This window comes from Rutidosis leptorrhynchoides, chromosome 4 (assembly GCF_046630445.1).
Source record: "Rutidosis leptorrhynchoides isolate AG116_Rl617_1_P2 chromosome 4, CSIRO_AGI_Rlap_v1, whole genome shotgun sequence".
Classification (NCBI taxonomy): Eukaryota; Viridiplantae; Streptophyta; class Magnoliopsida; order Asterales; family Asteraceae; genus Rutidosis; species Rutidosis leptorrhynchoides.
In genome coordinates this window covers 98,752,303-98,771,265 of record NC_092336.1, presented here as the reverse complement: position 1 = coordinate 98,771,265, position 18,963 = coordinate 98,752,303, and the positions used below count along the sequence as shown (strand labels likewise).

The following is an 18,963-nucleotide window of genomic DNA, read 5'->3' as shown; positions in this document are numbered from 1 at the left end:
ATTGAAGATCTTATTATGTCTTATGTCTGCGGGCGAGAAGACGTTTTCTTTGCAGATGGTTTGTTTTTTTGAAGATATAAGACGAAATAAGATCTTATTTTATCTGCAAGCGGGAAGACCTAAATAATAGCTTCCAACTTCTGAAGACTTTTTAACCTAATATTATCTCCACCTCAAATAACAGAGTCACCAAATCCAACCCACCCACCTACTTTCAATATCTCCATCATCCCCGATCTTCAAGTCCGGCCATACCATCACTTCCGGCACATCATCTTTTTCGGCCGACCACCGCCAAGGTAACCTCCTCTTTCTTTTTTGCTAATAATCTGGTTAGACTTTGATTAATTATTTGTGTATATACCACGAAAATTATGTTTGATCGAAGAGCTATCTACACTTGTTTACTGTAAATTGATATTTGCTTATTAAAGTTTTGTTATGTCTTATTTCAAAATTAGCTTTACTATAGTTATGTTGCTTCAATTAATTAAAAGGTGTATACTTAGCTACAATTGTTGAGCTTTCAGAAGTGTGTAGAAAGGAAGAAATATATTACAAAAGACCATATTTGAAGCTTTCTAAACTTGTTTACTATTATCGATATCTGCTCATTTTTGTGTTTTATAATGAATGAACTTTTGTTTATTGTGTTTACACTTGCTTACTAGTTTTGTTGCTTTAATTAATTAAAAGGTGTATACTTTTTTGCCACACACTTGCTTACTAGCATGATTGCTCATATTCGGAGACTATTTGTTTACTGTGTTGTTTGCTACATATGTATATATATTGACTATTTAATTTGTTTGTTAGTAAGAAATGGATGAAGGTCGAAATCATTGGTCAAGTGAAGTACTTAAATGCTTATTAGAAGTATCACTTGAAGAAATTGCTAGGGTAGGAAGAAGGGGAGGTAGTTTACAAAAGGAGTCTTGGGATAAATTAGCAACAGTCTTTAAAGAAAGGTTTAATTTGAATATGTCTCAAAAGAAAATTAGAAAATGGTTATGATAACCTCAAAGCCAAATACACTGGATGGGTGGATTTGAAAAACAAGACGGGTAATATCTATAATCCACAAACAAATATGTTCACTATGGCGAGTGAAGATTGGGATGCATTTAGGAAGGTGTGTTCTCTTTTAATTTTTTTTACCATTTATGTCATACTCATAACGACTACAAGATATTAATATTAGGATCTATAATTGGATGCAGGGTCATCCAAAGGCAGGTTCTTTGAGAAATCACCCATTACCTCATCCCGAGTTATGTATTGCTTTGTTTGATGGTGCTAGTGCTACCGGCAATAATAAGTGGGCATCTACCCAAGCCTCTCGGGCCTCATCCTCTTCTATAAATCAAGGGGTCTTAACACTTCAAATTGAAGATGACCCTTTTGCCGATTTAAGTGATGATGTTGGAGACTCCCATCAACAAAGTTCTCATGCCCAAGATCAACAAAGTTCTCATGCTCGAGATGAGATTCCACCTGAAGAAGGTCTAAGTGCTTAAGAGAGGCCTAAGAAAAAGGCTAAAACATCGGTTAGTCTTGATGAATTAACAATGGATATGCAAAATGCACTTAGGCATATGGTTAAAAGTAAGCAAGGGCCATCAATAGATGAATGCTATGAGAGGTTGAAGTTAGTTGAGTTGGAATCTACCGATCCTTTATTTTTGGCTGCGTTTAATATATTCGGGCAATCAACACAAATGAGGGAGGCATGGATGACTTTGCCGGCAGATCCTGAAGTTTTAAAAGGGTGGATTAAGTTGACTGGTGGGACATTAGGGATGTTTAAGTAGTGATGTTTGGTGGTACAAACTGTAGGTTATGTTTAGGTAGTAATGTTTGGTGCTACAAGCTTTTTTTGAACAAAATGTGGCTTATGTGTAACTAGTATCAATGTTTTGAAGCAAATGTAGCTTATGTTTAATTACTTTTGATGTTTTGTAACAAGTTGATGCTACATCAGACTAGTTTTCATGTTACTATTTAATATATTATGAAATTGTAACATCAATGATGTTTTGATGTTTAAGTAGTATCAATATATTATGAAATTATATATCTTTATGCATATTAATATTTTGAATGATAACATCAGTGATGTTTTGAATGCATTATATGAATGAATGGTTGTTAATCACTTTGCAGGTGCATTATGGATTACAATCATAAACTTATGCTCCTCATAGTTATGTATCTATATCTTCGTTACTTTTGGTCAAGAAAAAGAAAACGAGATCTAGGTTCGGTGATGACAGGGCAACTATTTACGTTACAGTTGTTGCAAGGAAACGATAAACAATGTGTTGAGTTGTTACGTATGTCCCGTGACTCGTATGTTCGACTTTGCACTCATTTTAGAGTAAATGGTTGGTTAAAGGATAGCAAGCATTTATCGGTAGAAGAGAAAATGGCCATGTTCTTGTTGATGTTAGGTCACAATCAACGTTATGTACTTATCAAACGCTTATTCCAGCACTCAAAACAAACAATTCATAAGTATTTTCATGAAGTATTGGCTACAATGTTGCAATTTGCACAAGAGAATATAGTACCAACGTCGTTTAGTCCGAATCTAAACATTCCTGGATATCACAGGAGGTTACGCCAAGTTTTTAAGGTAATATCAATAAAGATTATCGTTTGACATATATTTTATTATTTTTAACTAATATATATTATTCGTATAGGGAGCGGTTGGTGCACTTGATGGGACTTTGATACATGCTCGTGTTCCAGCTGCTCAACAACATTTGTATAGAGGAAGAGGAAAAGGAGATTGCTATCAAAATGTTTTAGCAATATGCGATTTCAACATGATATTTACATTTATTGTTGCTGGATGGGAAGGGGTAGCACATGATTCCCGAATATTATCCAAAGCTTTAGCAAATCAAGATGCACCTTTTTCACTTCCTCCGCAAGGTACACTGAACATTTGATCATTTCAACATGATACTAATAACTACACATTATATTATTTGTTGATCAATTCATTATTTTTTAGATAAGTATTATCTTTGTGATGCTGCCTATACACACACTCGTGGATTTATGGCACCATATCGTAACGTAAGGTATTGGCTTGGAGATTTTAGACAAAGGCGTGCATTGAACTCGAAAGAAAAATTTAACCACGGACATGCGAAACTTAGAAACGTTATTGAACGTTCTTTTGGCGTCTTAAAAGCACGATTTGCAATATTAACTAAAATGGCTCCTTTTGACTTGGTTACCCAACGAAATGTAACAATCGCATGCTTTGCGCTTCATAATTTTATAAGAAAAGAGGGTTTAAGTGATGAGCTTTTTTCAAAATATGACCAACCAAATGTGCAACTTAATAATGATCATATACAACGTCATGGGCCTGAATATGAAAATGATGAGGAGGAGGATGGAAATGAGGAGGTTCATCCAAATGGAACTAGAGCAGATCGTCAATATATGGTTAATTTGAGAGATCAAATTGCTCAACAACTTATGCAAGCTAGAAGATGAATATTATTTACCCTTTTTATTTAAGTTATTAGGTAATTGGTTGTTGAACTTTTATTCTAAAGTGTACTTTAATTAAATGTTAAATTTATGCTCTTAGTTTATTATTTTATATTAATTAAATAGTCAGTTATTCGATAAAACATCTAAACTACATAAATTCAGAACTGGATTGACATTTGCAGACAAAAAAACAAACAGTCTTCTATTATCAGCTTGCAGACCTCAGAACCACATCTTCTTTGGCAGACATGGTTTCAGACTGCAGACATAAAACATCTTAAAAAACAAACAGCACCTTCTTTCGAATTTCAATGTCTATTCACGAGCTTTTTTTAACAATAGTTTGAGATCATACTGAACCGACTAAGCAACTCACACGTTCATCTTTCGAAATTGCATAACCCGCTCTCAACTGTTATTCAAGAGAAAAACTCGGCCCAATCCAAAAGTAATGAACGATAAACCCACCTCCGTGCCCTCGCTTTATTCACAAGATTCTAATGTTAACATGATAATAATTAATAATTAATAATTAAAAAGAATACATACATATATGTATGTATACATACGTATACGTGTTAAAGGAAGCTAGGGAATTAAAAGTTAAATAAATAAAACATGCTAAAATATGTTAGATGAATACATTGAAATGACACGTGGAACTACGGGTATGTTTAAACGAAATAGTTTAATGATATGTTTTAGGTATTAAGTGAATGTAAATACTAAAGTCGTTTAGTTTGAACCGTGAAATCAAGGATTTCGACTAAGAAACTTGTCGTTATTTTTACAAACATATTGATATACTTAATTTGATCAGAATAAATGAACTACATTTATTCACCCACCACTCTCTTCTAATTTTGATCACAATCACTGTTTCCTTGTTATACAAGCCTAAATTACAGCATTTTATTAAGATATGTATTTCGCATACATATTTAACGTAATTAATCTCGTAAAGATAACCCATATTTGAATAATTATAATAATAATATAATAATATAATAATTATAATTATAAAGTTTGCTTTAAAAATGAATATTTATATTTTTAATAATAATTATTAGTGATAACAAATGACTTTTGCAATCTCAAAATTTAAAATACAACTATTATATAAAGTTTGTACAATATTTTTCAAAGTTTGTACATGTGTCCATGGAATTTTTGTAAACGATTGTACAATCTTTTTTTTAAAGTTTGTACATATGATCATGTGGTGTTTTAATAAGGTTGTACATATTGCTTCAAATATTGTACATATGATCATGAGGTGCTTTATTATAAGATTGTACATAATGTTTCATATATTATACAATTAACATGTTAATATTTTAATTAAATACAATAAATTATTTTAATGACATCATCATGGGGGTTTAGATTTTCTTCTTTTAATTTTTAATTTTTTTAAACTTAAATAATTTTTATTTATGACATTATTTTTTTAAAGATTTATATCATACTATAGATAGATATACGTATACGGGTTAAAAGGGGAATTAAAAGTTAATTATATAAATAAATAAAACATGTAAAATCGCTAAACTAATCAAACTCTACAAAGCTTTCGTTTTTTCTTTTTGATTACATGTATAATTAATTATTATTAATAATAATAATAATAATAATAATAATAATAATAATAATAATAATACTAGTAATAATAATAATAATAATAATAATAATAAAAATAATAATAAAAATAATAATAATAATAATAATAATAATAATAATAATAATAATAATAATAATAATAATAGTCGAGCACTTTTGAACTAAATTCACTAATTTCATCCTTCTCTATAAATGGTATGTGCAATGTGCAACTCTTGGAAATTGTGCAATGTGCAACTCTTGGAAATGATATCTCGAATCGGGATCTACACAACAAAATCGCATCAAACTTGCAGCTCACACAACCGATGAAATTAGTGGCTAATTTAAGATATAAACTCAATAGTGTCCTAAGTTTTATTACAAAGTACCTTTCATAATTAATAGTTATTTACCTTAAAATAAATTATAAATTCTACAAATACATGGGGTCCCATAATTAAATTTTGGTGTTGTCGTGTATGATTTTACATGTATTTAATAAAGAAAATTTTAATGATAGTGAGGTCATGGGGCCCCATAGTCCACAATTAAATTCGACCATGGATGAAGTAACACATCGCAATAAAGTATTACCAGTTTATCACATAAGGTGGATATTTTTATATGGAGAGCGAATGCAAAAAATTTCAGCTCGTTCGGAGCTAGACACACGTGAGGCATACTTGAACTTGATTCTATGCCTTATTTGCAATATCAATGTTGAAAATGTGCATCTTCATATTATTCCATATCTCGCCCTATAGTTATAATTATCTGAACCAACTTTTCAAATGATGGAACATGCAAATAATCAGCTTTTTCAACTTGGTCGAGGCTTTCTCCGAAAAATCAATCATTCCCTAATACTTTGAATGGTAAAATTATGTGGAAAGCATAAAAAGTGGGTATGTGGCTATTAGCCAATAATGTCGACACAAATTTGCACTCAATGTTATCCCAGACATTAAGTACCACTCAGGTCGCCTTTCGCCTATTGTGGGGGCAGCGAGGGCCGAGGAGGAGGGTTTTTACCCGTCATGCCCTCGGATTGGTCCAGGTTTCCTCCAGAACAGTATTTGCGGGAGGGTTATGCAACTACGAGAGATGGAGATGTTGGTGGTTTAGTCCCCCTAGATGATTCCAAACTGATGTCCAACAAAAAAAAAAAAAGTTAATAATTTCTTTGTTTTAAAACACTTTCTTTAGTGGACATTTGAAAAGATAAATAGTTTGCCTCCGGTGATATAAATTTTCTTAATGGGCATTTAAAAAACAGATTGCCTCCGGTGATTTAATTTCTTAGATCCACCACTACTAATTATATCGGTGTAAAGATTGCCCCCTTTTAAGTTTCAAATAAAATCTAATTTTACGATAAATCAGCTGCTTTTTCAAAACCTCAATAGAATGTGATTTGCTTACATAAATGATCTGAATATAATAAAAATTAAATTCTTGATTTTCATAAAGAAAGTAGTTAGTTTATCTGTTTTCCAAGTATTAAAACCCCAAATTCAAAATCCAACTACGTAACTTACGATGTCGTAACTATTTCAACTTTTACAAATACCATAACAAAGCTACGAAATTATTTAAGAGATATTCGTTATCATGTTTTCTAAAAGGACCATCCAAATTATTACAGTTGCGCTTTATAACGATCTCAACTTCAATAGAAATGTTATATAACAACCCTCACATTTTCGCTCTGAAATGACCAAAATGCCCTTGGGGGTTTTCATCTGTTCCTCCGTGTAATCGATTTAGGGTTGTTATCCGTTACGACCAATGAACAAAAATTTATGCTTTCATTAAATGATCGTATTTATTATTAAAACCCTAATATTATTTAAAACCCTAAACCTAATCCTATGCATTAAATGCTAAACCCTAATACCATTTAATATTTAATATTAAACCCTAACCCTAATACTAAATTAATAATATAAACTCTATGTAATAATATTAAATGGTGACAATTATAAAATTAAAAACTAATTAGAATCAAATTAAGAATCTATAAAAGTTAGGGACTAATAATTAAACAAAATGTATTTTAAATAAATGTAACTTTAATAAAAAAAAATATAAAATATGTAAATAAATAAAGCCGAAAAAAATGAATAAATAATAACAATATTCATAATGTAACTCGGCTAGGAAAAAAAAGGGAAAGTACTTGATCACTAAGCTACCAACAAATCCTAGTCTAATTCTAATTACTTGCATCCTAATCCTAATCCAAGATCTTGATCACCAAGTTCCTAGAATTCTAATAAGATTACAATTCTTGTAACTCATCTATAAAAAGGCATCAAGATCTTCCATTGTTGCATCACAAATTAATCACAAAAATTACTCTCCTATTCCCTTGCTTATAGTCGACAATCTTCAGCAGCCCAACCCTCTCTTTCCTTGCTTGTGTTCGGTTGATATGGCATCACCATCATCACCTTAATTGTCGACCACAACAACCCTCCAAACCTGTTGCTGCAGTCGACTAAAACCTCCACAAAACAGTCCACATTCGCTACTGTATCTGCCTGCTGTTCAGCCCTCCTAATCGCCACTTCTACAGCCTTTAAACCTGCTATTTTCCTGCAGTTGTTCGCCACCATAAAAGCCCACTTCCCTTCTATTTTCTTGCTGCAATTCGTTCACAGCAGCCTCCAAGACAACATAAGTTGCTGTGATTTTTGCTGTGGTGTTCCTGCTGGTTTGCGAGCCAAATTAGACCCAAGAAGCACTTGTTTTGGGTCGTGATTAACAGCTGGAAACCTGCTCCTGTTCGGTCCATAATCATCACTTTGTTCTTGATCTCTAACCTCGTAAGGTATACCTAAACCCTAATGGTAATTCCACTTTTTAATCTATTACTATAAATATACTATGTTGATTAATATTGATCTTGTTTTTGGAAGATAATTATAAGTATTATGAATATGATAAAAAAAAATAATGTTAAAAGATTATGTTGAATTATAATAATTATGGTTATGATTAATGAATGAGTAAAAAGAATAATTATAAGAATAGGTATTGTGATTATTAGTGATAAGATTAAAGATTTGACCTTGGTATATATACTAGGTGATTAATTGGTTAAAGGCTTTAATGAAAGGTTAAACTTATGTATGGTGAACATGATAATACAAGATTATGGTTAGGGTCGAAAGGTGATAATTGTAATAAGGTTGAGTATGATTATGAAGTACTAATAAACTGTTAAGAATAAGGATGATGGTTAATGATAGAAGTTTACGATTAGGAGTAGTTATTATGATAAAAAGTTATGATTTTATGTTAATGATTAAAGGTATTAGGTTAATGATTAATAAGTTATTAGCATGATTGATTAAGTATTATGATTATAAACTTGAATGTGTTAATAAATAAAAAGTTATGATTTTATGTAAGAGAATAATGATTAGTAATATTTTAGGGTTGATTAGTAAAGTATAATAACAATGATATACATGCATGCATGCATACGTATGTATGTACATATATATAGCTAGGTATATGCTTGTGTATATATTTAGATATATACATACGTGTATATGTATATGTATATGTATATGTATATATGTATGTATATGTACGTATGTGTGTGTGTGTATGACTGTGTATTATGTAAGTTATATAAGGATAGTAAATATAATAAGAAAAGTAATAAGTGTGTACATATATGTAACATCTTACACTTATATGTATGTAACACATATACCTAATATATATATACTATATAGTGATGAACATGTATGATCATAAATAAAGAATATATATATGTATCACATAGGTGTATGTTAATATATGTAACACATAATGATAAGATAACATAATAGTTGATAAATTAAAGAATAATACTATTATTAGTATAACTTATACACTTAACTATATAGTAACACTTAATTAAGCTAAATATATTATCACTTATATATATATATATATATATATATATATATATATATATATATATATATATATATATATATATATATATATATATATATAAAAGTATATTAATAACTTATTATGTGTATACAATATAACGTGAAGGTTATAGTTAAAGATAGCGTACAAAGACTACAAACATCATCGCTACTTGTGGCGTAGGGTGATCCTTGTTACCATTATGGGACACTTGTGGATCTCGAATACCAAGACTTAGATTCTGGTCAAGAGATCCTGGGCCGCTCGGTAACAATAGATCATTCGAGTGACTTACATGTTAGCAATGAAGTTTGGGCGAGATTGTACAACATCTTTGTTAAGAATTATAACTCGAACTTCTTAAATTAGAAGCTTACTATAAGTGGAAGCTTTCCATAAATAGTAGGTTTTCAAAAATAGAAACTTTTGAGAAATAGAAACTTTTCTCGAAAACCGTCACTATTAATATAGTTTGCTATATTAATAAATAAACTTTATGTCTATTAGACATTAACTAATTAAACATTATATCTCTAGGTTGAGATCTCCGATTACATACTCCGTTCATACAACTTGCGTGGAATTTCTTACTTACTACTAAGGTGAACTTCATAGCCCCTCTTTTTACTATTTAACTGTTTTATAACTTTGGGGTAAGACACATGCTTGCTTTTAAATTATTTACAATTTAGACACAAGTACTTAAATTATTTGATATGCAATTTCGTGAGACTTTTGTTAAACATGTATTTATTGTTACATGCAAATCCCCGTCATAATATCGTTAATTGCTGGAATTGAAATATTGCAAGCTTAATTATTGTGAGTAGGCCTATTGAGAGTGACGTCTTTACCCATTGGCGTGATCGTCAAGGGGGTACACAATAATGATTGCCGACACCCGTATAGTGTCAGGGGTTAATGTTTAGTTTGATATTATAACTCATGGCATATTGAATATTTTGATATTTTGAATTAAATCTTGTGGTCTAAAACTTATTATGATTATTAAACCTATGTTGTTCACTCAACCATTTTTGGTTGACACTTTAAGCATGTTTTGTCTCAGGTGAAGATTAGCTTGTGCCCTATGATGCTTAGTTAGCTGTTGCATTGGAGTCCACATATTAGACCTATCATTTGTTATTTACATATGAATTTCATTATGTAAAACATTATCATGTTTTCGCAGCAAATTCAAATTTTGTTATAAAACGTCTCATTTAGAGTCGTTCTCGTTCATACATACTTGTGTTGTGATATTGTGAAGTCATATCTCCCCGTCCCTATTTGGGGGTATGACAGAGTGGTATCAGAGCCAGGCTTATTATAGAGAACCAGGATTGCATATTATGTGTGTCTTACATGTTAGTTAGGGTTCCTTAGCAATCTTTAGGACTATAACCTTTCCTGGCTTAGCTTAAGTACCATTCTTATTTGTCTATATTCTTGCCTTAGTTTTAAGTGCCTTTACTTGTTCATATTCCTGCCTTAGTTTTTAGTGTTTCCTTATTATATGTTTCTTTATATCTTGCCCTTGTATCTTTCCTTAGCATCCCTCTTGATACCCTGCTTCCTTTCCTAAGGATGTCATTTCTGACTTCTGAATTTCACGACATTTTTCATGTCATTTATTATGGTCATGTACAAAACATTATTGTTATAATACATACCGTGATGCCTTGGTTTGCGAACTAGAGAATGTCCTTATAGACTCATGAAGAATCTCTCCGTGCAATCTTTAGTGCGTTGGGAAATGCTTTAGGTTATGAACCCTTTAAATAGCAATTGAGCTTTAAGTCCTTAGAAAGTTTTCTAATAAATAAAAATTCTGTAGTTTGATCACATATCCTGACCCTATGGAGTGACCTTGGAATGGAAGTGTGAATTAGTGAAACATAATGACACCTAATCAACGTGATTATGTTACGGTAATTCATATAGAAATTCCAATATCATGACATATGGAATAGAAAGTGAATCAAAGAAAATTTCCAAGCCACTTATTCGAAAATCTCAATGTGATTACATGAAGGATAATCATCATCTGATTTTAAGATATACGAAGAACTCATTTTAACCAAATTACCTCATACTTATGAGTACATTGACTTATTGCCGATCAAGTTACGAAGCTTCGATGTATTTATAATGGATTGTTTAGCCCCATTGAGAGCGAGAATCCTATGCTTCAATAAAACTGCTAGTATTCCTCTAGAGAATGGTGAAACTCTAGTCATTCAAGTGAAAAGAGTGGTTCCAAACTCAATATCATTTCATGCATCAAAAACTGCAAGTATTTAATGAAGGGATATCAAGTCATCTTGGCTCATGTTAAGGAAGTCGAACCGGAAGGAGAAACGCATTGAAGATGTACCGGTGATTAGAGACGTTCCCAAAATATTTCATGAAGAACTCCCTGGTCTCCCTCCCCAACGACAGGTTGAGTTTCAAATCGATTTGATTCCCGGTGCAGCACCTATTGTAAAGGCTTGATGTGTTCTAGAGGGTGTGTATGAAACGGCTGTCAGTTTTATATTTATTTACTACAGGAAATCACCTAAATTAAACTAAAACACAAAAGGCAAGTATACCTATCGTGTAATAATATAGCTAAGGTAAAGTCCGGGAGGTCGATCCGTGGATACTATTATTGGGTGTCTTACTAGATCAAATTAGTTAATTAAGTAGTTAAACTAGATTTAGTGATATATAGTAATTATAGGTAACTTTGGGGGGTTTTTACCGTTTAATGACCGGTTTGTCGATTTTAAAACTTAAGTCACAATTAAAACCTAATGAAAAATATAACTTAATTTAAAGTGTAAAGTAAATGACGATAATTAAAAGTACAATAAATTAAAAGTGCGATAAATAAAATGACAGTAAATAAAAGTACGATGAGATATAAAATAAAGGAATTATGCTTATTTAAACTTCCGTAATCATGATGTTCGACGTGTTGATTTTAATTTATTACCATGGGTTAATTGTCCTTTGTCCTGGATTATTCGATATGTCCATACGGTTTTGTCCATAATAGTCCATCGGTCATAATTATAAAGTGCGAGGGTCTTCGTCAAATTATCCTTATACCCGAAGTCAAATATTCCAACTAATTGGGGATTCGAACTGTAACAAGGTCTTAATACTTTGTTTAATGAATACACCAGGTTATCTACTGTGTGTAATCCAAGGTTTTAATACTTTGTTAACAATTACACCAATTACCCTTGAATGTAATCCACCCCTATTTTAATGAGTCTAGTAACTATTAAATCATCCCCGTGTCCGGTCAAATGAACAATAATTCGTACTTATAAATATCCCGCTCATCGTACCCGATTAAGCGTATGTGGTTATATATAGATACGTCAAATCATAACCTTTATATTAAATTAAGGAGGTATCGTTTAGTTAATATAAAGCCCATTAATAGCCCATAGTCTAATTTTCACAAGTGTCGATCTTTTGTCCAAACCCCAATTATGGTCCAAAACCCAATTATTCCGTCTTTAATATTTAGTCTAACATCACGATTACTTCGGCTTAAATAAGCATAATAATAACTTAGCTACGAGACATTAATAAAAATAATTTAAACATAACTTACAATGAGTATTAATAGCGTAGTGTTACACGGACAGAGTTTCGACTTAAAAACTTAAAACATTCGCTAACATAACCTTATTATTATTAAACTTCAATATTAAAATTATAATATTAATATAAATATATTGAGAGAGTAAGAGATTTAGAAAATAGAAAAAGGTGTATCTTTCATTACTCCGTAGTCTCGTTTTATAGGCAAATGATGAATTTGAAATTTTCACTTATGACCCCTTAACTATGCTCAATTAACAACTTTTTATTATTTATTATTATTCTTATTATGAATTATTTAAATATTATATTATATTCTTGTGCATAGTTGACTTGTACTTTCAGCTCCGTTGCTTCGAGCGTTGAAAGTTGGTTCATGTCTCGGTTCCGGATTTTCGAACGCCTTTTCATATAATTTAATATCTTGTACTTTGCATTTTGCGGCTTGTACTTTTGTAATTTTGAGACGTTTCTCATCAATAAATTGAACCACTTGAATTGTACTTTGTACTTTTTAGCTTTTTGGTCATTTGCGTCTTCAAATCGTCAAATCTGTCTTTTGTCTTCACCTTTTATTATTTAAACGATAATTACTTGAAATTAGAACAATTGCAACTAAAAGCTTGTCTTTCTTGAAGGATAATGCTATGAAATATATGTTCGTTTTTAGCATTATCAAATATTCCCACACTTGAGCGTTACTTGTCCTCAAGCAATATAGAACTTGAATATAACTTTACTAGAATCACTTCTTTATTCTTCACACTTTGTACATCAGTGATTTCAATACGGCGGTTATGAACAATGATGGTAACGATGTGGTTTACAGTCTCACATGACTATAAAAATTTAGATCCGTTAGGAAATTGGATCTTTATGAAAACATTTGATCTTTTGAAAATTCAATCTAGTTTTTACCCTAGATAAGTTTTCCGGAATAACCCTTCACCGGTGTTGCAAAATGTTTTTGTGGGTTGTGTGGGTTTTAGATTTGAAAATTTTAGCTCAAAACTTATGGTTTTGTGTCACCCACTTACTAACCTTGTATTAGGAAAGCAACACGTCCAGTTTACTTGTTCCGTATATTACCTTTCAGTAAACTACCGTCCGGTTGTAAAGGAAAGCGATGAACAAGCAACTGTTAAGGCAATGTCTAATGACATGCTTTTGATTATGGTCTATATCGTGTCGGATGCAATTACTATCCTTTGTAGGAGCAATAGTAATGCTCACCCTTATGGTTTTTCAGTCTGGCACAAGGTCCTGTCTTTGACCATGCTATGCAACCACCGTTCTTACGGTTGACACCCGATTTGGTTCAGGTGACCTAATGAATTCAAGGTGAATTTCTAGGATTTTACATTCAATGGTAATGAACGCATTAAAAATGGGTTTTCAGAAAATAAATCGGTTTGTAATTTGATCAAAATATTTTCTCGTTCAAGCTCGAGTTTAGATATCATCGAATTCCATGAGTTTGTAATTCTCAATCTTTAAAGTCAATCTCAAGGATTAAGTAATATCAGGCTTAAAAGCTGATTTTTAATCTTTAAGGAGATTATCCTTACTGGGGGTCTGATTCATTAGTCTTATCAAGCTAATTTGCATGGTGTCCTCCCCATTTTATGAGACATATCCTCTCATGGTTAGGATAAGTCTGACCACATGGCGACCCTATTTGATGCTGAGGTCCGTGGATTTCCTGCTGATTTTAGAGATGACTTTTCTAGATTTTTCGTCAACCTACAGCTGGTCTGGACGACAACTTCTTGACCTAAATCAAGAAGCGCTTGTCTTTTTCGGAAGACTTTACTTCCTTATAATGATGGAATTTATTCATCGTGTAGATCCATCTTTCTTTCAAAAGTATTACAATAAATCGGGTAAAACTGATTAGTTTAGTCCAAAATAAAAGTACCTGCAATAAGCTTGTACAGATATGTGATATATGTTTTAAAGAACTTGGTGAATTCTTCCCACACTCAGCTTTTATTTATTTCTTTCTTTGCCTTTTTATTCTCCTCTATTCCATTTTAAATGAATTCAAGCGTTTTGGGTTGTTTCTCAATTTATGTCCTTTCCAAGGTAACAATAATTTCGGTAGTATCATCTAGTTTTATCGTTCATAAATATGTATAAACATGATTTTGAATTCATTTAGTTGAAAATTTTTCAAATTTTTCACAAAATTTGGCAATTAAACCAAGCGTAAACCCGGGAGAATTTATAACCCTTTCCCACACTTAAGATCTTGCAATGCCCTCATTTGCAAGAAATTAGTAAAAATTTAAATTCATGAGGGTGATTAGTGTAGAAAAATGATTAAAAATACCGAGTTTGCAAACATACTGTTTTATATCACATTTGATATTTTACGTCTTATTGTTAAAATTAGTAGCTTTTGATGAACTTAATGTCAGTCTTTGAAAGTGCGTTGTTTTACCCTGTTTTGTACATAAGATAAACTACAAACATATATATACATATTTTTTTTATTTATAAAAACCTTAACTTAATAAAACAAATAATTGAGTAATTTAAAATTTTGTTTTCCTTTTTATTTAGGAGGAGGTTGTTTCGGTACGTTTACCTAGTCCGTCCCTCGACAAAATTTTAAAATTTGTCATTTTAAAGCGATTGTTTTAAAAGCAAAGATTTTGGGTTTTTTTTTTATTTTATGTTTTTGGTATACTTTAATTCAATAAGATTAAAAATAATGATAATAAAATTTCTCGTCCCTCCCTTGGGTAAAGCAATTTCGGTTCAACGACCTAGTCTTCAACTCACGACAAATTTTAGAAATCATATTTTTAACTTAATGAGATAAAGTAAATTTTATTTTTAAATTCACACCAAGCTTAAATTTAAAATGCATAAAATTAAAAATTCATATTAATATTATTAATATTTTCATATTTTAGTTTTACAAACTTATTTTAAAAATATTAGTTTTTAAAATATTTACAAACTTAAATATATTGATTTTAAAAATTTATAATATTAATTTTAAAAATATGATAAAAATAAAATAAAATTAAAAATCTTTTTGGTCTTTTATCCCACTTTAATCAATCAAATATTATCAAAAATATACGCCCCTCTTTTGGGTAAAGTAATTTCGGCTATATTACCTAGTTTTACTCTTGACGAATTTTTGAAATATTTTGGATTGATTGATTAAAGATATTTATACCTTATGAATAAACGGTAAATTTCGCAGTGATGTAATAAATTTTTGTATGATATCAATAATTTCGGTTTTAACACCTAATTTTATTGAATATCAATTTAATACTTTATAGCGAACGATTCAGCATTTATTATCAAAAGGTTAAAAGCAGTAAAAATAAAAATTAAAACTGTACATACTTACCTGCTAGATGGAATTCTCAGTGACCCACTTTAGCCGACTCATAAGAGAGTCGTACGAATTGGTTTTCCATAACTACGTAAGCGTATCCACGAATTTTCAATAAATTTTCTTCTAAACATATGTACGGTCCTTCTCTGCATAAAGTAACGAACTCGGTATTGGAATGTGTCTGATTGTTCGAACATTTCCCTTCGTGTGACCATTTTCCGCATTTGTGACATCTTTCAAGGTGTCGTGCTCTTCTTTTCGCTGCGGATTTTGATTTTCCTTTACCAAAATGTAACTTATTATGATCGTTTCTGAGTTCTTTTCTTACTCCGTCCAATTTGGCTCTTATTACTGATACCAGGTCACTCGGGAGTGTGTCATTATTACGTTTAGTGATCAAAGTGTGTAGCATTAGACCATGGTTTCGTTCACAGGAATTCTTCATCTCGTAAAACCTAAAAAAAATAAAAATTCAGAATGGGGGAAGAAGACTAGTTCTTTAGGGTCTGCTAGGGAAAGACCATTCGGATTCCATTCTCGAGAACTACACGAAAACAGAACATCTAACTCTAACAGAAATTCATATTATCCTTAAAAAGACTTGACTCTCCCCACACTTAGTTAGCTGTGGTATCGAAATTGTTATTGACTTCATTGATTTCAATTGGACTATCAACAACTTGCATATCACTGACTTTTTCTTTAAGCCATTTGCTGATTTCCTATGTAACATTCACAAATTCTACTAACATCGCTTTTTCTTTAGGCGACAAATTGGATACTAATCGGTTACATAACTTAAAGTTCCCCGTATTTCTAGCATCTTGAATCCGTTTATACAGTTTCTTCGTTGAACTGTTAAAAACGGGTTCATCTAATTTTGTATCAACAAAGGGGTTCTTTGTTATCAGTTCATCATTAGGTGTTTCTTTATCTTCCCCACACTTAGGCATTTTTATTGGTTCAACAGTTTTGGTTGGTGGAGATCTAAACTTTTGGTTCACAAAGGTGACTGATTTGTTACCATATGTGATGCTCCGTACTAAATCATCAGGTACGGATCATCAACAACAGGATCGTTACAAGGTTAAGTACTATATGCGATTTCAAAAAGAGTTTGCATTCATAATAAAAGTGACGTCATAACCGACGTCGAATGTTTTACATCAAAAGTTTGCTTCACTAAGTAGAAGCAATTAATAAGTGTATGTGACCCCAATAGTCGTTACAAATCATCGTTTCAAAAGTACTAAAGTTTGAATGCAAAAGTAAGCGTTCATGCAGTGACATCTCTAAAGCAGCGGGTGTCTACAGCAAGACTAGTATAACAGCGGAAACAACCTTAAGCACCTGAGAAAAACATACTTAAAAACGTCAACACAAAGGTTGGTGAGCTATAGTTTAAGTATAACAGTAATGTAAGTAGGCCACGAGATTTCAGTGCTACAAAGAGCGTTTCAAAACAGTAATCCAAATCCGTACGTTTAAGTATATGCTCAACCGTGGGCACTCGGTAACTAACTTAACGTTTAATAATATATTACCCCCTGAAAGTACACTTGGCAAGTGCGTATGTCTACGAAGTATTAAACACTCGTTAAATGCTAGGTCGACTAGCCCGAGTGGGGATGTCAAACCCTATGGATCCATATCTAAGATTCGCGTTCACCGGTTCAAAAACCAATGACTAAACGTTACCGAGCTAAAGGGAATGTTTCTGCCGTTATATAACCCACACATATATAAGTTTAAGTACTCGTGCCTAGTATGTAAAACATAATAATCCGCATGTATTCTCAGTTCCCAAAATAAGTTAAATTAAAAAGGGAATGCTATAACTTACAATGATAAAGTAGCGGTAAAGTATGACTCGGAAAGTAAGCAAGTAATGAAGGTTGTCCAAACGGGTCCTCAACCTAAGTCAAATAGTACTAAGTCAGTAAATCATCCGAATAGGTTTAAAAGTATGTAAATAAGGTCTTAAGGGTCATCATCATTCATCATTAACAAAAAGGCGTAAAGTAAGTTTCGTTTATGAAAGTAGTTTAAAACAAAGGCTGAGTTCGGTCAGTCGCCACGGCCTCTACACCTACTGAAATAAGGTGATACCAGTGGCCATGGCTCTGTATACGAGTCCTTTAGTTGTGGTAAAAATTACAGAAGCAAAATCGTCTTCGTTTGACCGTGGCGACGGTCTAAGCGCGAGTAGGTCAGAATTTTCAGCACATAGTTAAATGGACATAGTGACGGTCGGAGGGCCATAAATCCTAAACCGTAACTCGGATTAAGACGAGTCCTATATGAAAAGTTATCTAATCGAACAGAGCTATCTGAAAATCATAGTTACAGTAGCCCAGGTCATACGGGTCAGACACAGAAACAGTGAAACAGTAGGGTCAGTAGGTTCCGGTGGTTCTTGGTGCTCGATGCTTATCATGGTTCTCATCCTTGATGCATATAGCTTCAAGTGTACAACACGTTGATGTGTTTGCATCATTTTCACCAAGGTTTGACCATCATAACCCAAGTGTAAGTCTAAGACATGAAGCACAACTCACTTAAGTGTTGCAAGTGTTTTGATGAACCAAAGTTACATCAAAGTCTTAGATCTAACACATACATGAACTTTAAAACTAATAATAAGTTACAAACTTGAAAGTAAACTTATGAAATCAAGATCTTAAGTTGTAGAACATAATTCTTAGTTTGATCTTGAAGATCCAAGACTCAAAAGTCTAGATCTAACATAAGTGTATCAAGTTATAATTAAAGAAACTTACTTACATGTTCTTGAACTTATGAAGTTAATTTTAGTTCAAGATTAATGAGATCAAAGTTAACTAGTAACATTTGACCAATAACAACCAACAAACATAAATTTAAAGTGCATAATATGAAGTAATAAACTAAGTAAACAAGTAAATAATTCATGGTGGTTCATACTTTAA

The 18,963-nt window shown here is 31.8% G+C and overlaps 1 protein-coding gene across 1 annotated transcript; it reads left to right on the top strand.

Moving 5' to 3' along the window:
- Positions 1–44: 44 nt before the first annotated feature.
- LOC139840846 (uncharacterized) lies at positions 45–3,516 on the top strand. The gene is made up of 4 exons (XM_071831088.1): positions 45–299; positions 2,164–2,635; positions 2,706–2,940; positions 3,023–3,516. Exons 2-4 carry the CDS (start codon positions 2,171–2,173, stop codon positions 3,514–3,516), a joined length of 1,194 nt encoding a protein of 397 aa, XP_071687189.1. The 5' UTR covers positions 45–299; positions 2,164–2,170.
- Positions 3,517–18,963: the final 15,447 nt, after the last annotated feature.